Below are 26,127 nucleotides of genomic sequence, written 5' to 3' on the forward strand. Positions count from 1 at the left end.
AACACATCCCATTTAGGAAGAATCATCTCTAGGGTACTGCCTTGCATGATTAAATGTGAACTGCCTAATCCCCTCTGTACCTCGATGCATGCTCAATTACAGGGGAGTTTTCTCCCACCTCTGTGCTGTGGGCAGGAGCCCTGAGGGGAGGGAAAGGAGGCAGAGTCAGTTTGTGAAAATGAGATCTGTAGCTGTCAGCAGGTGAGCTTTGGCACACACCATCACTAGAAACCACAGCAAGAGAAGAAGTCACAAGAGTTCATCATTCCACTAACATAGTTTTAACACATCCACAACATTTCTGCAGGCTTCATAGCACAAGAAACAGTATGACCAAGATATCTCAAAGGCAGTCATCTTAAAGTTTTTAAGAGTGTTACGACAAACCAGCTTGTTCTTGTGATAACTCCAGTTGACCTCTACATGCAGTTGGCTCCAGCTGCTTTCATTTCTCTGGACAAACTTGACAGAAAAAAACTAAGACCACGTCAGCTCTCCAGGCAGCCTGAGTGAAGTATGTAAAATAAGTGAGCACTGTGAGGCACACTCAAACTCATTCGCTTCCTGATACAAAACCCTGGACAACTTTAACTGCACTCAAGCAAATTCTATGCATCCTAGAACACACAAAAATTGCTGTCTGGGTTAAGATTTGCAACTGGGAGTGACTTTCTGAAGTCCAGTATTAGCAGAGCTCCACTTATTATTCACCACCTGATAGTCACTTCTAGCCCCAGATACTTCTAACAATACTACCACAAGTGTTTGTTAGGAAGTTTACATCTAATAGCATTCATTTATCCTGTACTCATTCAAAAGAGCAACTTCTTATGCCATCTCCATTTACGCTGGCTCTTAACTGATCTTGTCATAAGACTGCTTGAGACGCTCATTTGGGTTTTCATTTTACACAACACATTTATTTTGAGGTGCAAAAAAGGAAAATAAATGCACACAAGCATTAACTTGAATTAGCAAAATATTAGAACTCCTTACCACTTCCCCTGAGAAGAAGCCCTCACATTTCATCACTCCACCTGCTCCCCATGACAGGAAAGGTGTGAAGAAGATACCACATTTGTAGTGTCAATCAGCTCCTATTCCTATGGAGCCTGAGTAGGTACAACTAGCTGCAGGCACAGAGCAATAAAAATTACTCCTTGTCCCAGTTGCTTGTATAATAAAGCTGAATGAAATCAATAATTAAGCAGCTCCTGCACACTACTCCCTGGTGAACTTCCAAGTGTTTTTAGAAAGCCAGTGGTACCTCCCCATTTTGCTGAAAAGGGGCTCAGAGCCCACCTTGCTGTGAGCCACCCGCCACACAGCCAACAGACGCAGCACGAAAACCATCTTAACACCCGTGGCAGAAGCCGGAGCCATTTTTGAATGAAACAGGCAGGCTGCAGCCCTTCCATACTGGGAAAGGGTCAGCCCGCGGCTGCACCACACACAAAGACCCCAGCTCGCAGAGCGCCAGAGCATGCTGCCCTGGCTGCCCCCTCGCCTGCCCCTGCTTCCCTCAACTGCGAGCGCAGCAGCTCATCTCCCTGCTCCCGCCTCGGCGGCCTTCCCTCTCTGGCAGGGACCTCTCGGCCAGCCCGGCTTCGGGCGGGCCGCCCCCCCACGCGGCCCCAGCTGCCCTGGGCCAAGGGGACACGCTGGGACTTCCCTCAGCGAAGCACCAACTCACCCTGGGAGACTTAGGTGCTGATTTAAAGGTGTTCAAAAGGGCACCAAGGGGAAGATTGTGCAACCGCATCACGGGCAGCGCAGGGCAGGCGCCCACCCGCGCCCTCACACACAGGTCGCCCTGCAAGGCTGGGCCTGCCGCCACGGCCCAGCTCCCCGTCACCCCAAGAGCCCGGCCTGGGCCACTGCAGCCCCGGGCCTTCCCCTGGGGGCCACGGCTGCCCCTCAGAGGCGGCATCCTCGTGTGGACAACCACCCGCTCCCGCGGCCGGGCCCCCCTCACGGCACCCCCGCCCCAGGGCTGAGCCCCCTCCGAGCCCTGCTTCTGCTGGAGCCCCGCGGGAGCAGCCCTGGCCGGAGCTGGAGCAAAAAAAACCCCTGAAGAGGGGAGCGTGCTTTGAAGAGCACGGTGTAGAAGGACAAGCGTGTAGAAAAAGAAAGATCTGCAAGACCTGCATCCCAGCCCGGGGTAGGGCTCCTTTGTTAAGCAGGGGAGGGGGAGCAATACCTTGGTCCCATGTTTCAGCTCCTCAGTACGTGAGGCTTGCACAAAACATTTATGAATAAAAACCATCATTTGAGATAGACAAGAAGCTGAAGAAATCCGATTTCTCCATTAGAAAGGTCACCATATAATGAACAGAACACAAATGTGCAAGATGCTGTACTGTATAAACTAAAACTCAGTGTATGACAAAAGATTTGCAATAGACACAAAGTTTAAGGTCTTTTATTACATTTTATAGATTAAATATATCTTCAGTAGAGTCTCTTTTTTAAAACACACAAAAGGAAAAAATACATTCTTCATGTACATATGAAATACTGACCACGTAGCAGGGACCATGTACAGTGCAAAGTATGAACACAGCTACACAGACATCACCACCTTGGATGATTATCAGGCTTTTTCTACAGTAAAATTAGAACAAGTTAACATTTCTTCCTCCAAAGAGAAATCCATACCCCTCCCTTCCATGGCATTTTGTGGGATTGTGCAGGGAAGTTTTGGTTTGGGTTGTGGGTTTGTTTGGTTTTTTTTTGTTTTAAGGTATTATAAAATCCTTGCATTGCATGAAAAATTATCAAACTCCACAAGCTTCACCTCTTTCACATATTCATAATCATTGTACAATTTTTATTGTGATTGCAGCCCAACTCCAAAAGTGCAGGGGAAACCAGAAATATATATAACCAGGTAAAGAGAAAGGAATGCATCGGACTGATTGTTGCAATGTCCAGGAAACATGTACCCACATGTACACACACATACACAAAAGATGGAAGATAGTGAGGTGTGACTGAGAATCTCCTATTCATTACAAGTTTGGAGCAAGGGCACAGGGTTGCATGTTTCACTTCGGCAGTGAATCTCTAGTGTCTCTCAGTATGGGATGTCATTCTGGTAGTACTGGATCATGTCATATGTCCTACTCCTAGAGAAGAAAAGCAAAGCAGAGGTAAGTAAAAGTTTAAAAAAACACTGCACCCATTGTCACTGAAACAAACACCAAGATCCCACAGAAACAAAACATGGGTGAAGGAAATTAACTGCTAATCAAAACTAGCCCTACATGCTTTGAAGGCATTGTGAAGGCCCATCCAGTTGCTGCTTTGAAAAGCACAAAACATCCTGCTCTTGTTTAAACTAGGTAAAAAAAAAATAATGTATTTCCATGCTTCTCAGTGCGGCAACAGCAACAGCAGCTTGGACCCTGTGTTTGGATAAGCCTGAAGCACCTCACACTGCACTAGCAGTTTGTTTTAGGAGAAGGAAATGCATAATGAATCAAGCAAGAACATCAGGGCTGCATGGAACAGGATTATATGGAAATAAAAGTAATCATAATTAAGGAGAATGCTAATAATGAAAATAAAAGTGCAGGGGAAATAATAGCATTAATAGCAGCATCTCTGATGAGTCACTGAACAAGCAAATCTAAGCCTTGTTACAGATAACTCAGTTATCCATGGGCAGAGCTTATTCAGGTCACAGACTAATCATGCTACAGGTAGAAAAGCTCAAGCTTCTCAGAACTAAGCTGGCTGTGGGCATTCACACAGCAGTGTGACCCCCGATATTAATCTAAGATTCTGAGGAGATGCACCAGCAGGCACTAGAAAATCCAATTCAGTTCTAGCAGGGCTATATCTGAGCCAGTGAGCCTTACTAGTCTCAAGCTGACCCCATATGGAACTACACCCGAGTTTGTATTAGACTCTCCAATATATCCCACAAAAGCTGTATTATCTGGGATAATAATAAAACATGCACTTAAGATGTTTAAGTATTAAATTTACTGCATTTAAAGTATTAAATGTAATAAAATCATATTTTAGATGTCATTCCCTCTAAAAAGTTTTGCACAAGATAGCAAACTATCTGTACATTGGAAGGAAAAAACCTGCAGCTGATTGGCTAGCTGGTGATTAAGCTGATTTTTAAATTGCTAATTATGTGATAGAACTGATTATTCCATTCAGTATACTGAATAGTAGGTGACAAATAAACATGGCCCAGGTACAAAGACCCTCAAAAACCACACTGCCAGTGTTCTCTACTTCAGGCATTTTCCCTAGCCAGTATTACACAGTAAGTAACATACAGTCTAGCAAAATGATTAATATGTTAATATAGTACCAAGTCATGAAGAAAAAATTAGTAAAAAGATTAGAACTCATTTCTAGAGAAGAATCAAATACACTTTTGCACAGAATAGCAGCTTTGAACTTCAGGAGGATATTCAGGCAACTTAATGCCTACAAGCAATTATAAAAAGGATTTTGAAAAGTCACTCTAGACCTGTTTCAGCTTCATTCTTGCTCAGACCAACGGACCATGCATACTGTTTTTTAAGAAACCTTACACTTCTAACATAAGAGACAAGCTTCAAGATCAATCCCTTGTCATTCTGACCAGAAGGCATACTAGTATTTCCTATTTATCCATTTATTCATAGAGGTCACCCTACCCTATACTATATAAAAGGAGATACCACCACTAGACATATAACCCTAATGGTACAGTTGGCCATGCTCTAACACAGGAGCCAAAATGCTTAACTTTTGGGCCAAAAATTCACTCTGACAGAAAATCTTCTGTTCTTTAGACTAGCCAGCCTTGCTATTTGATCAGCCTGGGCTTAAGCCTTCCTTCCCAGTGTAAAAGGGAGGAAATGCAGCATGTTCAGAAGCAAAGCTGCTATCCTGCTTTATCTAAATATCAACATCTCAAAAATATTCAGTATCTGACTGATAAAACTCTACTTTTTAGCTCTGCTCAAAGCTTGATGACCTTTCTTTAGCCATAGGGGAAGACATGCACAGATGCCAAACCTGTTGCTGAGGAAACAATTCTGGATGATCTTGATGATGAAAGTTGCAGCCTCCCGTTCAGTCATGTTGGGGCTGAACCTGTGTCTATATGCAGAAAAATCACAAAAAATAAAGAGTAAAATTAGTGAGGTTTCCTTTCAGCATGATACAAATGTCTCTTTGCACAAGCTCAGCAAAGTGTTCATTTCACTTGCTGCAAGTACCTACTTCTTGTGAGACTACCTTGTACAAACTACGTTACATTTTAAAATAAGCATTTGCTGTTAGTCTTACAGTGGAGACAGAGGCTGAACTTTTCATCAGTCTAGGGGTATCTCTAGGAACAGATGATCCCACTTCCTAGGCAGCTGCTGCTTTTAAAGTGTCTTTGTACCTCACAGTACCCTTGAGCTCCAGTCCATCATACTTTATAAATCTTCAGGAAACTGTAGAAAGTTATATGCAGGACATGATGAGCTAACTCTGCTCACTTTGGAGCTAACTCTGGAGGCGTAAGCCTGAAGGGCTGTTTAAAGCGTGACATTAGAACCTGTATTTGCCTAAGCTGTTATGTATGTATGTTATGTTATGAATGTATGTTACAACATAGTCCCATTCAGTACTGCATTATGTGTAAAACAAATCTAAAGATGCTGTTCTTCAGAGTCCAACACCGTTTCAGAGGACATCAGCCTCTGCACACATTACCTCTCAATTAAAGCAGATCTTTCCTTTACAGTCTTATTTTGCTAGTCCTATGAATTTAAAGATAATCCATGTACTTGCAACAGTCACTGAACAGTTTGAATTTAATTCTATGAGAAGGCGTCTGGAATTCCTACTTTCTGGGATATTCTATAAACAAAAGTCACCATTTTTACAATGTTAAGTCATTTAAGATATCTGAGTAGCATGACTCACTGCACAAGTTGTGGCAGTACACATTCTGTGAAGAACATACAAACACTTTCCAGTTCATACATATGCTGACTTACTTCAACAGCTTGATTGTCTGCCCTCGGAAACAGGGCAGCCCTGTATCCAACATCAATGTAACCAGGGAGACTACAGCATCCATGTAAGGCCTAGAGAAAGAGGACAAAAAGGTTACAGCACTCAAACTTCTGCAGCCTTAGTAGGTAAAGCAGGCAAGCTGAGGAGTTCAACGAGCTGGATCACACCTTTTCCTGTAATTAAATCAACACATATAATCCTCTTACATTTGCTGGTGGAGCTACAGCATTGCTTGCAATCTGTCACTTTAGATTTCACTCCTTTACATTGGACTACTGGATACTCAGAATGCTGCAAGATGAACAGTCTCAAGGAGGATTATACAAAGCAATGCTTTAGTAAACAACATTTCTTTGGCATCTGAAAGGTGAATCAGTGCATCAGAACAGCATAAAAGGCTGAAACTAGTAACTACAATGCGAAATTGTAGCACTTTTTCACATCTCCTACCTAATTAACCCTAGTTGAAACGATGATTAATGTGATTGTCCTATTAGGGAAAACAAGAAAGATTTTGATTCTTACTGCAAAGTTTTAACAGCATACAAAATGTGTGTAATAACGCATCTATAAATTGGATACAATCTATAAAATATTCAAATATAACATAAGAACAGAAAAAAACCCCACAAAGTTAGGTTGTAAAATTGCAGGATTATTAAATTGTTTCAAAGTTTGCAAGAGGCCAGTCTGTCAGGCTCAGACCCTCTACAGACAAATGTTTATTATTATATATCTTCTTATCTGGTTTTAGGCACACAAGCACTTGCACTTTTAAGCAGTTAAGAACACCTTACCTGACTGCCAGATAGCCTCTGACACACATCTCCATAAACCATTTGAATGGAGTTGCCTCCATTTTTCCTCCCATTATCATCACCATCTCATCAGTCAGCTTAATGTCAGGCTCCCAGCCCAGATTTCCACCAGGTGAGCTTTCAAACATGAATCCAAAATCTGTGCACAAAAGATAATCTGCCTCATAAACTCTGTTGGTTAATTGTGCACTGTCAAAGCTGACAGAAGAAAGAAGAGGTGGATTTTGCTTATTAATACCTACTTTTTCTACCAACATTTCAACTCCAACTGGAAAAGAGCTTTGGTGAAGTGTAAGAATACCAACAAAAGAATCATCACCATGGCATTAGACTAGACATAAGAATGATGACATCAAATAAACTCCTTGTGTTGAAACATATGTGCAGTTCTAGAAAAGCAAACCTAAAGCAGAGGTTACAGCCTCACACAATTATATAAATTTATTTGTTAAATTTAATTCATACCCATATAGTGGTGAAAAGAACCCAAGATACTTTTATATATTTATACATATATACACACACATATATGTATGTATGCATAAGTATGTATCCATGTACAATCCACACGTATGTATGTATATACTTTCCTGAAGCTGGTAAAACTTACAAAGCTAAATTTACACAGAAGCAGCCAACACAAATATACATATTATACTGAAGAGGCATGAAAAAGTCCCATGTATATTTAGAAACTGTGAAATCAGTATACAGATTGATCTCAAACGGGGAATGGCTTATTGTCTTCTATGAGCAATACTTTACAGCAGAAGGAAAAGGTAACTACTGAAATTTGAATGTGGATATGACTGACCGATATGAATGATGTGTCCCTTTTTGTCCAGCATGATGTTGCCATTATGCCTGTCTTTAATCTGGAGCAGAAACAGGAGAAGACTATATGCAGCCATACTGCGGATGAAATTATAGCGAGCCTGTACAAACAAGAAGTTAAAACAAATCAGAAGAACACAGAAAATTTAATAACTCCCCATCCTAGGAGGAGATAGAGCTGAACAAAGTTATTTTCTTCTTTCCCATTCATGCTTAGTTTGAAGCAGCGTTCAGTGATATTCCCCACACATCTACAGCTGCAGTAACTACTTTAGCTAACTCACTCATAGCTAAAAATGGATTATCAGCATCAGAAACCAGATATAGCATTATGGTAGTCGTTATCCAATTATTTGTCATTATTTCTTATAGCTAAAATATTTCTCAGCTGAGATTTTGCTGTGCTTGCCAACTGATATTTTACCTTCTGGAATGCAAGGGTAGACTCATCTCCATATTGCCTTGTAAAGTAATCATACATCCCAAAGTCTGTCTGCCTGCCCAGCTGGTCACGGGATGTGCAGTCAGGAATGCATTCAATAACACCACACTGAAGGGGAAGAGGAGAAACAGGTCTGTAAAGCACACTCCCAACATGTATTCTGTTCATGGTTCTCGGCAGCCATACAGGTCCTCAGAGAAACGTGGGGAAGCCTACAGATCACTGAATACAGAACTTCTAGTTCATTCACAAAAAAAAGTATCTCCAGTTTTTTAGGATTTCTGTGCAACATAAGACAAGCTCTGTGACTTTCCACTGACTTGCACAATGCAGTCCCAAAAAAAAAAAAAAAAAAAAAAAAAAATCAAATCAAACAACAAACATGGATCACCACGGGCTGAAAAACTTCAGAGCCAAAAGCTTTAGAAAAGCAGGAGAGGAAAGACTCTTTTTGTTGCTGGTACTCCAAATATTTGGCAGAAGTGATGTAGGCAGTATTTCCTTGCAGTATGGAATTTTTATGTGTGCTGGAAGAGAAAGTCTTTTTTGATTAGGAACTATTTTCTACAGCAGTACAGTTAATTGTCCACTTACCCCAGGAGCTGTGGCTACCACTCTGTAAGGAAACACAAAAAGATCCAGGCCTACCAGCTGAAATATGTTCTTGAAGAGATCGATGATTTGTAAAGCCAACATGTCCTGTTATACAAGAAAAAAATTGCACAAGTGTTACAGGGGTTACGGATCATAAGTTAGATTATAAAAATGCTCTGAAGAACTCTGAAGTGAACATTAAGTTACCCCAGCAGGTCTGCAGATGTGTGCTTGTGTGTGCATTGTGGCTTTGGGGAAAATCAAAAAGGGAAAAGCTAAATGCTGTTTAAGTGTGTAGAAACAACACTGAAGATTTAACTGCTGACCTATGAAAAACAAATTTTTCCATCATTCTTTGATAAGAGGGCTAGTAATAACTCCAGGGATTAATAGCTAGCATTCCCTCTTCATCAAAACCAATCAAATTTCAATGTGCAAGATACCACCTTGGAAAATACTGCTGTTACCAACAGTTCCATCGAAAAACAAACTCTAAAAAAGAGTTTTAAGTCATGGTAAACTGTCTCGAAAAAAACGTTCTTTGTTTCCAAAGTAGCATTTCTCTAACTGGCACAACACAGTTCTCTCCCTTAGTCTGTTACTAGTGGAGATTATCAAAGTTCCAAAGAAAAATATTTCTGTACTAAAATTTTCATATTGTCACCTACAAATCTGTCTTCTATAACTGCAAAGCCCGATAGCTTTGTACCTGTCTGCAGTCATCGCCCACTTTAAAGATAGCTGCCTGCCAACAGATTTTCTTACTGTCCACCCCTTCTTCTGCACTTTCATCTATGGAATCAGAACGACAACGCAGACCTGCAAAAAGAGTACAAAGCAAAACCCAGACACAGACTTTAATTAGTATCATGACAAGTCCTCTGCACTCAAAACCACATTTCACTGCAGGTGCACTACAGATATTTCTGCCTTGCAAGGTGAATGCTGTAAGATAGTTCACTTTTGTCTACTGGAACATATCAAAATAGTGTTCATGATTTACCTGATAAATGCCTGAATTGCATTAAGCTAATCAGCTGGAGCATTCCACAAAATGTATTATGAGAAAAAACTGCCAAAAAGTGCAGTTTGCTACAGTGTAAAAGACAGGGAAAGGCAATCAATTTATACGTTAGTCTAAAGTAACTGTTAAATTTTCCTCAAGATACATGTGGCTTGCTCCCTGGGAATTAGTGCAAAAAATGGACTTAAGTTTTCAGAATTTTATTCTTTCTTCCTCTGATGCAGTTTCATTTCTGAGCCGAACCACCGCAGATGAAGTTCAACATGGAAATAATTTCACTACAGCAGTACAGGTCATAAAAGCAGACAATTTTAAAGTAATTGCTGACTCTTAGTAGTGTCAATGATTAAGACACAGTTACTAACCTTCTTTTTCAAGCTCACTAACTCCACATCGTTTCACTTTAAATTTGGCCAGGTAGGGTGCTTTTGCTGCACTAAATTGTAATAAAAACAAAGATGATGATGAGCGCAAGTTAGTCAAACAAGAATTTCTAGAAAAATACCTAATTATCTTAATGGCAGATTATTACAAGAGCATGGTACCTCTGCATAGGTGTTCCTGATTTGTAATCAATGTCCAGAACAATAGCTTCAGGATTGCTGGGCAAGTAACAGCCTACAAAACAGAGCAGACAGCTGAGAACAATTAAGTTGGAGAATAACTAATGCTGGTGTCTAGAGCTTCAGTACATAGTTTTGAATCAAATAAAATGTTAAACTCGAGATTACAGCCTGTGAGCCACGAAGGATACAGTATTCTTTGCGTCAGTGATTGCCAGAAGCTGATAGAATACAGTTTTGAACTAATACTGCAGACTCTGTACCACAGAAATGTACAGACAGGACTTCTCTTACAATAGTCCCTAATAAGATGTGGCAGTATGTCCCAGTGCACTAGGGAGGGCCCTTAGCAACCAACACATGGCAGGAGAATTGAGATCTGTTAGTCAGAGATCAGGAACAGCTTTCATCAAACTCCATTTTAAAGAGAAGATTCAGATTGGGAAAATTTATGTTCAAGATTTGTAAGGACCTTCAGGCAATGATGTTTCAAGGGAATGCCTGATGGGAGAAAAAGGATAATGAAAGGGACTGGACACGCTTCATTCTTGAGATAACATAACTTCTCAAAAGCACCTCATCTTTTCAAAAAAGAAAGTGGTCAAAAGAAAAAGAGCTTATTTATCTTCCCTCTCCAGACATACATTTCTACTTCTATCTGTGATGTGCTCTTGAGCAAATTTTGATGCACCATATACAAATTATTTGGTGAGTAAAAATATTTGAATTGTTTCAAGAGAAAAATAATCCAACTGTAACAGAAGAACACCCGCCAGCATCAAAACTAGAGCTGTCACTTTCAGAGATTTCAAGATTTGCTTGCAGAAAATACAGTACCCATGCTGAATACAAAAAGCCCACTATATGAAATGATTAAATCACTTCTTACCAGGCTGCACTTTCACCTCAGATAGAGCGCTCAAACAAGCTTTTTTTCTTTCATCTCCTTTAGGGAATGGCCTAGAAAGATGACTGGTATTTTATTTATCTGCATACTATATATTATTTTATGTACTAGTCTCAAATTTATTTCAAATTTTTACTTCAGTGAAAATGTTTCTTCCTGTAACAACAAAGATCTCTTACTGTACCATATCTAGAGAACTTACAGGCTCAGTACCTAACCAGAACATTTTCTATCTTAATGAAGGTTACAGTCTTTGTAGATTTAACATTGATTTGACACACAGGTTGTTGACAAACCCAAAGAGCATAAGAGAGATGAATGAAATACACAAAGGCTCTTCCTTACACAGAAATTTGGGCATAATTATACCTTTGTAAGCTACAGTTATATCAATATCATTTTCCCTTGTGGAACTCACTCTAGAATAAGAACATTGGTAACTGAAAAAGGACAAGCCAGCAAAATGCCTATGCAATTACACGCCTAATTTGTTCACATACTTAGCATGACTGCAGGTGTCAATTGGATAATTGGTAACATGGTTAACGATCAGTATATACAATTACCCAATTTGCACAGGCACTCCTGTTAACCATCCACTGAAGTCAGTCACACAATTGCATGCTCACCTGGTGTAGCAGCACGCAACTGAAAGGTATTACTTATGCTCTCGTTTAAAGCAGTACAGCAGATTACTGAAGCAGCAACATAACACTTGATGAAATGATCACAGATGATACATTTGTTCATTTATGCCATCTATGAAGCAAACAGCATCTCCTCTATGTTGTCTTTACATTGGAGATGCACAAAAAACAGATTCATTTTAAGGCTGGAGTGCAAACTGCAATGCTTGTAAAGCACAATTATTATCTGTTGCTTAATTATGACTTCATACTAACAAACAGAGGACTGGCTTACTTCTAAATATTAAGATACTCAGATCCTAACCTGCCCTTTTAACTCATCCTACTGGGAGAAAGCATTTTAACATGCACACAGAGGGCATTTGATTGTTTCTGTGATGTAAGTATCCTTTAGGCTGATGCCCTTATACTGGTGGTTAGCAAAGCTTCATTTTAAAGGAGGCATGTTCCAGGACATACATTTTATATGAATTTCAAATAATTTCATATACCAGAGAATGTTTTAAAAATATGCAATGAAACCACAGTTACAGACAACTTGTGTGCTGAGCTGCTGCCATCCACTGGCAAGCTTTATAAAAGTTAAATTATGTAGCTTATTGCAGTCTTGACTTAACAGTGAGAATATGAGCAGGACTTTCAGTTTTAAGAGATCAGTGATCCAATGTTTAGGATATCAAATCTTTCTCCATAACCACAATTTAGGAATGGAAGAAAAAGACTTACATATGCAAAAGAGCAATCGTCTTTGTATTGCACTGCACAAATCTCTTTAAGAGGAAAAGACAATTTGGAGTTTTAGCAGAAGGTAAACCATTTACCCACGCCCGAGGTTTTTCAGTTTTGTGGTGTTTTTTTGTTTTGTTCTCTTTGCTTGTTTTTAAACTCCTCCCAAAATGCTGATAACAAGTTATAACGTATCAGTGCATTTTTCTATGGAACCTCATACCACTATTACCAACCACAGTGTTTTTGATAAAATCAGATTAAAAACTAAAGTTCAAGTTTAGAATCATCTGCTTCCAAAGTAAAAAAACCTGGCTGTTTCAGATGGACTGTTAGCTCAAAGCACGAGCACTGAGAGCAGGGCAGATAAGAAGGTCAAATTAAATAAGCCTTTGCATCCTATTACAACTATTAAGTTACATTTAAGAAAAAAAAAATCAATCTCTCATCATATAAATAATTATTTATTTTTTCTGAAACACACCATCCCACTATCCCTGAAAGCAACTTAGCCTCTTAATCAGGACACTGGAACAATGAGCCCAAAAAAAGTGCAATTCTGAAGTAGGGCACTTACTTGATAATGGCTGAAACGTTGGTGATTTTATTAAAGAAATCAAATTCCCGTTGGTAGAACTCCTTGGCTGGGCCAGATAATGAGCCAGTTATCTCCTCTACTAGCTGCTCCAGAAGTTCCCCAATGTCAGCTGCATGTGAAAAAGGAAGCATTTGTGTCAGAAGTATTTCAGAAAGCTAAATGATATGGGTGGTGGAAATAGCCACCTTCAGACAGTATTCGAAAAAGGGTACTGAGGCAAACACTGCTGCATCTCTTTTGATGTGTTCTGTCAGGAACTTCTAAGGAATGGGCCCTACCTCTACAAATGAAAGAAGTTCCTAGCTAAAATGCCAAGAGAGAGGCAGGAAGGAGATTTAGTCTGAACTGAGACAAGGAAAGGAGCCAAGCTAGATTATATTTTAAAGCACTCACGATCTTTTTGGTGTCCTTCTTCATCCAGGTAAATATTAGTTTTCATGTTCCAGATGAATTGGTGAGCCAAGAGCTGGGATTTGGCAGCTGCCCACAGGATGTATTCTCTAACATAACCCATCTGCAACCACATCCAGTCCAGTTAGGGTCAAAGATCATTACAAATCTAGCAGACTTCTAACAGCTATTCTTCAAACTCAAAAATACTTAACGGATGGAAAGAAGACCTCTGCACTCTCATTCATATTGCTAAAAAGACCTTTGAAGAATGACAGCATATTTTAAAAGGTAGTAAATTGACCTAACTCCCTTCAACTTTATTACTGACTCACTTCATTATTCTAACCAACCTTCTTCCCACTTCTGTACCATTTTCTATCTGTTCTATTTGGATTTAAAATCCTTTTTTTGCTTAGGGCATCTCCTAGTAAGTATACAAGGCACAGTGCAATAGAGTCGCTGGTCTTGCCTGGTATCACTAAATGCTCCTGTAATACCAGAAATCTAGGCAGCATCATACGGAGTGTACATTTTGGTGGCAAGAACCGCACGTGCTGGCACAGTTCCAAAGTAATTCTGGAATGTAAGAACAAACTTACAAAAGAAGTTGAAGTGGACAAGGGAATCCTACTCATTCCAGAAGTTGCATTCCCTTTACTTGCAGCTGCTTCTGTAGTCTGTAGATGTTTCTATGCTTGACTGACATCAACAGACAAGATGTCTGATGCTCATGCTCTGCACTGCAGAGGATACTTATGTATGCAAAGGTCTCGAAGAATAACTAAATACAGTCACCTACTCCACTGGCTAGGGATTATTTTCACCTGAAAATATTGCACTGACCAGAGTTCACATACCTTGTGGGCAGGTAATGTCACATTAATGAACTCTGAACTTGGGCGTCAAGCTTTACTTCTGGCTTCTGCAAGATGAAGCTAAAATGCGATTTCATATATGTGATGGAGCACAAGACATTCCTAGATGTCTTCTCCAGTTAACTCCACAGCAAAATGATTAAGGATAGGGATTTAATTTCATTACTGCTTGTCTCATGCAAACACTCAAAAGCTTTATTCAGAGTGTCCTCATCTGTGGTTTCCCATAACAAAATCTCTTTCCTGACAGATGAGCTACATAGCCTCTGGTTTCTCAAGTCTATCTGTTCATAAAAGAGGTGTATCCAAAGCAAGACAGCCTCTAGAGACAATAATTTCTTCTACGTGTTAGACATATAGGACAACAATAAGCAGCATTAGTTTAAGCTTAAATTTTGTTTGATTTGCAGTTTTAAGTCTAAAAGCTGCTTTAAAAATATGGTTTGTTCAAATGCAGCTGTTTCATATCCTTACCTTGTCATACCGAAGTGCCTGCACAATCTGTGGAATGTAGAATAAAATGGCATCCTGAAAAAAATGGCAGGGATGTTATTGTTTTAGTAGTTGAAGGGAAGACAGGTCACATGCACAGAGAAAAGCTCCCTTCAGTTAGGTGAACAAAACTTACTTGTTTTTCTGCTACTTAAACGATACATGCCACCTCCTCAAATCAAACTATTTTTCTGTCCAGTTACTTCCTTCAAAAATACCATTAATAATAATGTATTTTACAATCCTAATACAAGTCTGACAAGTGCTAGAAATCCAGCCTTCTACTTTAGAAGAAACACCTTTCCACTGAGAGAAGATTCAAAAGGAACAATCTGATTAAGAGCAGCCTGAAGAATTCAGCTTAGGGAGATCTATGACAAAAGAGTTGCAAGTACACAAGCCAGTATTTGTGGGACAATTAACTTTAACTTTTCATCCCAACATATTCACATTCTGCAGTGTGGTGTGCCCATTTAGCATGTGTGTTTCTCCATGGTATTAAAATTAAGTCTGTGGCCACAATGACTAAGGCCACTAACTTTACTTGGGGTCTTAAGGCTCTCTTGGAACTCATCTTACCGGAGGAAAAGATCGCAGGACTTTAACCCCATACTGAGCTGTTAGAGGATGTGGTGGATACATGCTTGAAAAATAGGAAAGGCCAGTTGGTGGATCTGTTGGTGCCCAGCACAGAACATGGCTGAGCTCAGGTGCATCAGCATCAATTGTATGCCAGGTAACCAGGTACTGAAAAAGCAGGTCAGACATGTTAGGGTTAATAACGTCTGGGTAACACACATCAGAGAGTAATGCTATCATCTAGCACCTTATAGCAGGGGAAGTGATACACGCTACATTTTAGTTTACAAAACCACAGCTATTTTATCTAAAGCATTTTTTTTCCATGGAAATCTAACCATTGGAATTGCTCCACCTCCCACATCACCAGATGAAGCTAGTGAAGTCAAGTTACTAAAAGCACAATACAGGGGTTCTAGTATAGGGAGAAAGAAGAAAGGAGAAGTCCTTCTGTAAGAGTCAAAGAAGGTTCACTTTTCCTGTCATCTATTTTACAGGTGCTGTACAGAATGCAGCTCTGACAAGACCGTCCCTCACACGGCTAGAGTGCTTCACTGCAGATCAGCATGAAGAGTTTCCTCTATTTTACAAGGCTTGGCCTCCTGACACACAGAACAGGTTAAGCTTGAAATAATTTCAGCAGCAGCACTCACCAATGCTCTTTTTACATATTATGCAAAAGGAACAGAAATGGTGGCTGTGATGAGTTTTGAGATATTTTGCGTACGGTGAGAACATTCCCAGGAGCAAGATGTACCATAAGCTAACTAGCCACCTACTCATTGCTGTGATTCCTGCCTCAGCACCCTGTTTCCACAGCTCTTCTGTCATTCTCTCCTACAGAGCTATGGTTAGCACTAGAACATACTGTGTTAAGTAAAGACTGTATTTTCTAATCTAACTGGATGATAGGGGGCCCTGTAACAGCATAAATATTCACAGGTACCTTTATTGCTTCAGGAACATCACTAACAGCTCCTGGGTCCAACCGAACCAGACGGGTCACTTCTGTTCCAATAGCTTCAGTGTTCTTAAATCTAAGTATAACCAGAAATACAAAACATTATTAGAAAATTTTGACAGCCTCTTTATTTATGTGAAGATGAGGACAGCAAAAGGCAGAAAAGTATGTGCTTAATAAACAAATAATCCAACTATGAAATAATGGACACTGAGGGACCAAAATACTGTCAAAAGGGTTCAGGAACAACTGGCCCTCATCCAATGCTTTTGTATAAACCACTAGTATTTTAGCCCACTATTGGATTCCTGGCTGAAATATACTGTCTGGGATTCCACAGAAACCAGTGTGCAGAACTATACTTGGCAAAAACTATCACTGTTGTAAGGGGGAAAGTATTTCCTTTCCCTTCCAGAGCCAACTATGCTAGTTCTCCTATAATACTTATTAAAGTACAAGCAAATATATAGCTAGAACACTTCATTCAAAGACACTTCTGGCACTGTTTAAATGCTATGCCTGCTAATTGGTTAAATGCTATTAAAAACCAAACATGAGTTCTTCTAAACAAAACACTGTCTAAGTGTTTGTGAAGAATGGGCAGCAGGAAAGGAGGCTGGACGCCACTAGAGCCTGAGCCAAATGAGTGTATTAAGGAATGTAGTTCTTTTCATTTCAAAAGGCTCAACCAGCTGTGAGAGGGGGCTGTAAACAGGAGCAAGTGCCATCAGTTCCTACAGCTTCTAGGGCAGCAGGAATTACACCAGTTCTTTCTTTTGAAACATCTCACCTGGTAGGCAGCTGTACAGCAAGATGAGGAGAAATGCTCCAAGCCAGATTTACATTATCCTTCCACTGCTTCTCACTGAGACTGATATACTTAGACCTCCAGTTTGCTACACTGCTCTCTCCAGTTTGATCCAGCTCTAGCTCAGGGGAGGACAGTGGATTGTACCATGTGATTAAGCGTTCAATCTCAGTAGCCTGAGGGAAACAAACAAAAAAGTGTTTTCTGGAAGAAGAAAACACACTCCCAATTTCATACTTTAGTTTACGCATCCTGCAACAATGGGGTTTTAGAAATTCATGCAGTTTCCCCATTCTTCTGATGACCCACCAGCAATGAAAGCAGTAATGTTCTTCGCTTCATGTAGTACTTGTGTAGCTGTGTACCTCTGTTAGTCTTCTTAGACATTCCTTGAGAAAAGGATAAAAAAAGTTTTCAGTGGCTTTTGATCAGTATGTTAAATGGTGCTTTCAAACTGTCCACACCTGGCAACATTAACATGTAAGAACATGTAAGAACCATAGGACACTTGTGAATTTAGATCAGAGTGACTTCAGAAAGTCAGTATTGCAGCTACTCATACTAGAGTTGTTCTCTGAATATAGAGAGTACAACGGGCTACAGGGATATCAATTTAGCCAGTACAGCATTTGGAAACACAACAGCCTACTAAAAAGAAAGAGCACATAGTTTACAACTGTACAAAAACACAGCCCACAATCTCATGTCACTGTGCTGTCCCCAAAAAGCAGGAGGGGCATGTTTGCACGGAGCAAGCAATTTCCTCACAGGATTTCAGTATATCTTGACCTCCAGTCTTATTTCTTCTGCACTACAGAATTGAACATTCTATCAAAAAAGCAAGTAATTTAAAAATGTCGCTGCTTGATATCAGTGAGACTTTTCCCACCCTCCTCTCCAGAGTTTGACATTGGTAATTCAGTATCTGCCAGATGAACTTGAGCCCAATGTCAAAGGTAAATATTGACCTTAAGCAACATCTGCATATAAAATATACCGTAAAGTTGGGAACTGGTTACAATCAAAAAGATACCTGATTTTTTAGATATGGTTGACATGCCACTGGACAAAGGGTAAGTATTTATCCACCCTTGCGTAGCCTGTTGCCGAGATCCAACATTGATATCCAGGTTGCTCCTGGTGTCTTGATTATCTAACAACAGAGCACAGATCTGATGTAGAATCCAATCAAAGAAACAACAGGCTTTTGAAACAGCACATAAAGGAACTCACCAGGTGGCACAAGTTGGCTGGCAGTCAGATACTTCTTGTCTGAGAACATTGCTGTCCAAAACTTGATCAATATGCTAATATCCTCACGAAGCCTCTTTTCCCCTTGTGTAGGGAACTTTGAGGGACAACTTGAAAAAATTACACAAACAATGTGAAGCTGAATGTATTAGGAAAAAACCCCCAAAACCCCACAAATCTAATCAAGTTGTGTTTCTTATTCTGACCAGAATCTACAAGGATGAGACTACACATCGCTACATTTTATCTTCAAGACTTTAGGATGTCTGACTGAAGAGTCCAACTTCCTATTATAACTGAAAATTAAGGCAGCAGTCTGTCAGCATCCTGGATTCATTTTAAATTTAATGTTATGACTGACTGATCTCCTCACATTCAGACATTTTTATCAATTATATTCTTTTCTGTTGTGCCCATGTCAAATGTAGTAATCATCAGATTCAGTGTGGGTGTATTTCCAAAACAACAAAACTGCTCTTCAGCCACATGCTCTGTAACAGCAATTCTTTAAATCTTATAAATCTAGGTACAGTTTTGAGCAGTAAATAAATGCCAAAATAAGGAAAAAAAAGAAACAGTCCTGAAAATACTATTTTATAAACCACACAAAAGCACAAGGAAAATGAAAGTTTCCATTAAAATGGGTGAAAAAGGAAAGGAAGAAGTTAAATCACTCGATAAGAAAGACAGCTGCTGTTTTGAAGTATCATGGAAGGTTCAGAAAGTCACACACACACTTTCAGTGAGTAGTTGCAAATAAAAAAGTACCTGAAATAGTCAAAGGCAGTGGAATAAATCTTTTCTCTCAAAACATTTCGAATAGTTGCATTTGGAACCACATCAGCATGCAGCAAAGACAACCCCAGAGTCAGCAACCTAATAAGAAAAATAGAGAATTAAAATTTTGGCACTCCCAAAATGGTGACCAACGCCACACCATACAAACCACAGCTACAGCCGTAACTCCGTTCAGTTCATTGAAAAATGTCTGTTTCAGAGCTTTGGCAAACTGTTCACATTATCATCAGTCTGCTCCTAAAGCTGCAACTTCTGAACCACAGAAAGTAAAAGCCTTCAAGTCACAAAAAGTGAAAACAACTGATGGAGCAAACTTATCTCCAACTGATACATTGACAAGATCCATGATGTGGGCAATTCACTGTATGCAATTATCCCACAAAGTTTTCTGAAGCACCAAAAATTAATTTCAAGCTAAAGTTAGCTACTTCTGCTTTGAAAATAGAGATCAGACTCTACATCATTGCAGGCTTTTAAGGGAATTTTCACAGCTTGAAGCCAAGGACAAGTTACACATTTAGTTCTTTTCTCCCACCTCCCTACAACCTTATTTCTTCCACCAAGGAAAAAACCAAAAATACTCACTTAAATCGGGGTCCAATTGCTGCCACATGCCGATTCAAACTGCCTTTTGCCCCTCCAATGTTCAGCGAAAGAGACCGTTGGAGCAGGCTGGAGAAGATCTCTATTTGGTCAGAACTGCAGTACTTGGCTATTTCAAATCTCTGCACCAAAAACTGAGGAAGAGAAACAAACATGCCATGCCTCCTATGACCTTTTTCATCTCAAAAAAACACCAGTCTTTTCTGTTTCAAAGACCTTTCTCCCCCTCAATTATTATACTCATCTACAAGAGCGTGTCTCCTGGCTTTGAGGCAGACAGACCATCACGACTCCAGCCCTTCCCTGAACCATGAGAACAAGTAGTGCAGAGTAGCTCAATCACAGCTTCACTGCAACACTGTCATAGGTGGGACGTTCTGCAAGAAATACACACCTCTATCCAGATGTAATGTGGGGTCACCTCTGGCGGGCAAGGCCTCGGCTGGCTCTCTTCTGAAGCTGCTAATGGATCTGCTTCTTTCTGTTCAGCAGAAAACAGACCAACTTTCTGCTCCACCGTCATTTGCCAGGCTCCTGCCATTTCCCGCATGAACTGGAAAAAGGAAGGTAATTGTGTTTCTTGTTTTAAGAGCATCTTCTTACATGGAAAGCACAATCTTTATCCGTAGTGCATACATGAATCTAACACATCAATTAAAATTCACTGCAATGTTAACAGAGAGGCAGGCAGGTCTATACATCCCACCTGAAATAAAATGCTTCTTTCACATCCTAAATTATAAAGGGAAGAAAGACCCCCCAGACATTCAGCTAGTAGCAGAAAGACTAAGGGCAACAGCAGACAAGTGCTGTATTTTGTTGAGAAGACTGAACTGTTTGATCAGCTGGTGCCATCCATACCCCTGCTCTACTAAAGGTTACTGCCCCCAACACCAGGACAGCAGAGACAAGCGTATGCCAGGTTCTCACGTGCTGCAGGACATACCCTGGTCCATGAGCACACACAGAGCTGATGAAGTGCACAACATAAAGATGGCACATAATTCACTTCTGGTGAACTTGCTCTAGGGAGCAGCATCCTCTGGTAGAATAGAGGCCCAGCAACCAAGGTGCTTATCTGATCTCCTCAACAAGATACAAAGAAATTCCCCAGAAGCTTAAGAGAAAAATTGAAATTGATGCTTAAAATGTTAAACACTGAAGTGTGCATGTAATCTGACCTACGTAAATTCAGATTGATTATCTCCAGCAAGTGAAACGCTTAATGCTCATTAACTGGAGCAATTACCAGAGGCAGCTTTCTCAGCTGTGTGTGGGCTGTCACTACACCATGCTGAGTTGCTTTATTACTATAACATTCATCCCCATCTCACAAAATACAGCTGATCTAGCCTGTCACAGGATTAGGACACTTGTAAGCCTATTTTTTATGCAAGGGTGCAATGCCAGACACCAGAGGCTCTGACCGTTGAGCAGGGACACTGATTTCTACTTGTTTTAAATCATCATTCTATAAATTGTGTTAGTTTAGAACCTCATTCATGAGCAGCTCAGGCACCTCAGCAGCAAAGTAAATTGTACAGCTGAGATTCTAACAGATTTCCTTTGTTATATCATTCCTGCAGCTGAGAAAGATCCATTTCCCATGATCCACCTCATGAGGGTGTTCAGGCTTCCCAAAATACAGGAAGAGAGACTTCCTGGCAGGCTAAAGTGATTAACAATGTATTTAACAGACTTATGTGACAGAGATTCACAATAGCTGTGAATGTCTTAAAATTTTCTCTATTCCCCCCTTGCAGGGGCAGAAGAAGAGTTGTTAAATAGCTTCCTACCGGCACTTCTATTCCATTCTTGGCAGCAAGCAGCCACTCCCAGCAAGCAATTGCTGTTTCCATGCCATGTTCATTGAACATTCGCAGGGGTCCCCAACACAGATGATGAAGGAGCTGAGGATCACAGTCTGAAAACAAACATTCAGTCAGATTTCTCCAACAGAATAAATTAAGCGCTTTTCACATCAGCATGAAATTGGAGTGCACAGTACGCAATAATCAATTCCTAACAAAGAGCTTCTACTTTAAGAAGGTTTTTCCCTCAATATAAGCCTAATTGAAAAAACTCAAACCACAGTTTTGCTTCAATTTGATGTGTACTGGGTTTGTATACAGAGAGTTTTTATAATTCATTACTCAGGGCACTCAGAGCCAGAAAGCAGAACTACATTTGTTTTTCATTACCTTTGCTACTTATTAGCAGTGCAGTCAACTTAAACATGGCCTGGGTGTAGAATTCAGTGTGGCCTGATTCAAGAGCATCATTCAGCTCTTTGACCATCAGTTTATTCAGGTCAGATGTTCGTCCTGTAGCATTTGAGAACTGAATCATTCCAGAAACCTGTAAAATAGAATGGGTTTTTCAACAGAGAACAGTATTTTTAGGAATCTAGTTTGGTATTGGTCATGTGCTGACTAACGAACTCCACAGAGACACCCTTATTACTATTTTACTAAATCTTTAGCTCATCTGAAATCTAAGAACTTTCTGCAAGACCAAAAGTAAAATGATCTGTTTAATAACCTAGGAAAATTATACATTTTCTCTTGAAGGAATTTAGCTTTAGAGTCTGTGCTTAACATAATATAGAACCATACCACAGTTTAGATTGGAAGGGATATCATCCCCTGAAAAGCCATCCCAGAACTCATGGACACTCCACACTCACAAGAAATCCTCTCCTTACCTCTCCTGCGTAGCGGTTGCGCAAATTAAGAGAAGCCATGAAGTTGGAATAGTCCTTCTTCACACAAGTTGGTCTTTCAGTTAGCTGGGTTGCCTATGACCAAACCAGGTACAGCTGTTTATACTGTTCGTATCTAATCACTTCCTTTTTTTCTATTTATACATTCACATAGGTTTTAAGTTTAGTTTTCTTTATGCTAATAAACAGAATAGTATCATGACTATTAAATGTAACAGTACTTGGACTGATAAAAATGAAATGAGGAACATGTGCATTAATTCCATGTATACAGATTGAAATATATACATATCTGTATATACTTTTTGAAAAACAAACAAAAAAAAGCATAAGAAGGGTAGAATCCCTAGGGCTCCTGCTCCCTTTTCATGAACAGGTAAGGAAGAAGACAGAAGAGAAGATACAATCTTGGTTCTGATCTCTCCACACAACAGCTTGCTGAACCGACAGGAACGCTGAGAGACCGTTTTGTTCCTGTCTTTAAAAAGTGCAAACAAAAGAATGATTCTTTATACTGTAAAATGAATTTTTTATACTGAGGATTTAATACTAAAATACAAAGCCAGCAAGCCAATCAAAAATTCAACACTTCTGCAAGGCTTTGCTTTCGTGGATAAGCTTTTGGGAACTATTCTTATTACATGTCTTGGATGTAATATTTGTGTGCTATCATCTCTGTATTAGCAATGTCCAGTCCATGGGAATAAAGCAGGAGCAAAAACAAACTGTCAGCAATCTGAAAGCTTTCTGAAAGAGCTTTTGTCACTTGCTTGACATGCAGGAGGGCCCTAATCAAAACAAATACTGTTAACATATTAAGAAAATAAGAAAACTGTTTCTCTTATTTCTTTCCAGTTGTAAAGTTTCAAGTTTCTTCCAGTATAGTCTTTATTCTATCATTTTTTTTTCACCTTGCTCCTTTAGGGTACTCTGTGACTGCACTTAGGAGTCCTTGGAGTTCTTTATCCTATTTCAATTTAATGACCAGCACTGTCTAGAAGGATGACTGTAACAGAGAACCAAAAGGAAATCCTGCTAAAGCTGGCCATGAAGGGCAGATTCAGAGCTGCTGTCAGAAAACAAGCTGGCTGATAATTGAACAGATTATACTGGGTGTTTCTTCAGGAGATAAGAAATTACATGAAAAACTGCATGAAAAGTTCAATACAAAAGCATGTTTTGAGTGAACCCACGTAAAACTCAGAGCAAATGGGTGTCACCCAACATTCACCTATGTTACTATTCTAGAAAGCAGCTCTTTTCAGTCTTACACAAAGATACTACTTTCAAATAATTAAAAATCATCTATAAAAAACTCCTAAACAGCATTAGATAACAGTTTTGTTTTCTTGCCTATTGCCATCTTACTTTTCAGTATTTTATAGAACAACGTGATTAGAAGATACCTTGATGAGATGGAAAGAAATAAGGTACCTTTCTGAGTAATGTTCAAGGACTGACAAAGGTAATTTAGAAAATCTGTATTATGTGGCTACACTGAATGTTATAAAATTAACATGACTGCTATACAGCTGCACAAATAAACAAACAAGAATTGTGCCTAATACTCACGCCCAGCGTGGTGTTCTGTCTGTTGTAGCCCGCAAAGTGCAAAACACTTTCTGTAGCCATAGCCAGTCCTGTGTGCTGGGACAAACCTGATACCCAGTTCTGATGTTTATTTAGGTACTCCTGGTAAGAAAAAAGAAAAACAAAACAAACCAAAACAAAAGAAGTGTTTGTCGGAAAGTGTTGCATCCTTGCAAACTACCAGAAATACACACATACCTAACAATAAATAGACTGTCTCTACTCCCTTTTAGGCATTGCTCCCCTGGCAATAAGAAATTCTGAATGTCCTCCTAAACATGTAAAGAGTAAGACTCATTCCATTTTATAAAAGGATAAAGTGATCAAAATAGATACTTGAAGGCTGAAGTATTTTTTAAAAAGAATCGCTTTTCACAAAAAGACCTTTATGGAAGAAAATGTACTCCATGGAAGAAGGGAATATGAATAGTTATCCTTTTACATAAGGATAGAATCCCTTGAGGTTTTTTTAGGGAAGGAAATAAAAACTTCAGGTAGTGTTGCAGTGTCCAAAATCTTGAGCCTCCCCTGAAACTCTGTTTTCAGCACTAAGTTAGGCACCTCTAGAGAGAATCCCAGTCTAACCTGGACTATGTAGTTTCCTCAACTACTCACCAAAGATTAAGAGATCTGCATTTTACTATAGTGAGACTTTTTGTTTACATAAAAGGTATTTTATTTATTTTATTAGTACAGCATAAAGTAGTCTTTTGCCATCTTTGTTTGTGGTCTTGTGACTTTCTGCTGAGCTCTGCCACATGTGAGCATTTACTACACCCATGCCCAAATTAAAATCTGTAGTTTACAGTGGCCTCATAGTAGCTGTGTTTCTCTGTATTTAAAAAAAAGAAAAAAAAGAACCATAAAGACAGAAAAAAACCATCCTCCCGGGAGGGAAACAAGAAACAAGTTTTACATCCTAATCATTCGTTTCAGTCCAGCTGATATTTTCAGCTAATGCACTGGCATTAAACAAATGTTGCTAGGCAGATGATTCTGATATACAAAATTCTGACTTACTAAATAAATCCAGGATGATCAACTGTTTACAAGCCTGTTATTCTCAAGATTCTAAGGTCTGGACTACATCAAAAGTCACATCAAATCAAAAATTGTAATTATTCTCTGCAAATGCTGTAAAGGAAATCTTAGAGCAACAGAAAAATTTAAAATGATGCTTGGATAGCCTGAAAAAAAACTATCACATAATTTAATTCTCATCTTTAAGATCTGCAAAAATCAAATTCTCTCAGAGGCAGGCTCATTACCTGTAGATGAGATTTTGTAACTGAGGGAGCCCATTTCATTGCTTCTTGCAGAATCATCCCACAGCGTGCAGCAAAATCCTTGACTATACTCTAGAATTAGAAAGGATCAACACAATTGGTAAAATACAGGACATTTAACAAGAGGCACTGGTTTTAAAGGTGTAAACATAGGGAGTAAGGCAGGATGCAGCAACATGATACAGTTAAAATTTTCTGTAACAATTAAATGTACCTTTGGTAAGCAAAGAACTGTCATGCTTCAAGTCAAGTAAAACAGTAAGAATCAGAGAAACATTAATACAAAGTGTCGTATTAGAAAAAAAGCTTACCTAGGGAAGTATTTTTAAGAAAAGGACAATTCAGAGTAGCTCACTAATTTATCCCCTTGGCATAAAAACTATCAGGCATTATTTTGTTGTTTGACAAATCAAGGAGGACCACCTACCTCTCTGGCTTCATGTGTGTCAGGGACAGTAATTCTATAAGGAGCATCAGGAATGTCATAGTATGGTTGGTCCTTGTGAATGTCCTAAATAAAAACAATGATCAATGATCGAGTCTGGACAGCTCTAAAACATTTTTTTATTCCAGTTGGTTTCCTAGAAGCAATTGT

The 26,127-nt window shown here is 39.4% G+C and overlaps 1 protein-coding gene across 3 annotated transcripts in view; it reads right to left on the minus strand.

The window, feature by feature from the left end:
* Positions 1-2,406: 2,406 nt before the first annotated feature.
* The window catches only part of PI4KA (phosphatidylinositol 4-kinase alpha), a 62,628-nt gene continuing 38,907 nt past the window's right edge, over positions 2,407-26,127 (minus strand). For 2 of the 3 annotated variants that reach the window (XM_074920898.1, XM_074920897.1), the window contains 29 exons: positions 25,960-26,043; positions 25,515-25,604; positions 24,229-24,348; positions 22,639-22,731; positions 22,136-22,292; positions 21,731-21,858; positions 20,329-20,487; positions 19,917-20,068; positions 19,302-19,409; positions 18,516-18,643; positions 18,316-18,435; positions 17,592-17,671; positions 17,265-17,458; positions 16,460-16,550; positions 15,514-15,681; positions 14,917-14,970; positions 13,568-13,688; positions 13,154-13,283; positions 11,186-11,256; positions 10,279-10,351; positions 10,099-10,169; positions 9,419-9,528; positions 8,710-8,814; positions 8,098-8,223; positions 7,654-7,774; positions 6,819-6,978; positions 6,003-6,092; positions 5,029-5,112; positions 2,407-3,128 (listed from right to left, as the gene is read on the minus strand). In XM_074920898.1, coding sequence (XP_074776999.1) covers positions 3,077-3,128; positions 5,029-5,112; positions 6,003-6,092; positions 6,819-6,978; positions 7,654-7,774; positions 8,098-8,223; positions 8,710-8,814; positions 9,419-9,528; positions 10,099-10,169; positions 10,279-10,351; positions 11,186-11,256; positions 13,154-13,283; positions 13,568-13,688; positions 14,917-14,970; positions 15,514-15,681; positions 16,460-16,550; positions 17,265-17,458; positions 17,592-17,671; positions 18,316-18,435; positions 18,516-18,643; positions 19,302-19,409; positions 19,917-20,068; positions 20,329-20,487; positions 21,731-21,858; positions 22,136-22,292; positions 22,639-22,731; positions 24,229-24,348; positions 25,515-25,604; positions 25,960-26,043 — 3,240 coding nt within the window. In that variant the 3' untranslated portion in view covers positions 2,407-3,076. The remainder of the gene's footprint in view (positions 3,129-5,028; positions 5,113-6,002; positions 6,093-6,818; positions 6,979-7,653; positions 7,775-8,097; positions 8,224-8,709; positions 8,815-9,418; positions 9,529-10,098; positions 10,170-10,278; positions 10,352-11,185; positions 11,257-13,153; positions 13,284-13,567; positions 13,689-14,916; positions 14,971-15,513; positions 15,682-16,459; positions 16,551-17,264; positions 17,459-17,591; positions 17,672-18,315; positions 18,436-18,515; positions 18,644-19,301; positions 19,410-19,916; positions 20,069-20,328; positions 20,488-21,730; positions 21,859-22,135; positions 22,293-22,638; positions 22,732-24,228; positions 24,349-25,514; positions 25,605-25,959; positions 26,044-26,127) is intronic. The other variant, XM_074920899.1, reaches the window with a different exon arrangement.

The sequence above is a fragment of the Athene noctua genome, chromosome 17, assembly GCF_965140245.1.
Source record: "Athene noctua chromosome 17, bAthNoc1.hap1.1, whole genome shotgun sequence".
Classification (NCBI taxonomy): domain Eukaryota; kingdom Metazoa; phylum Chordata; class Aves; order Strigiformes; family Strigidae; genus Athene; species Athene noctua.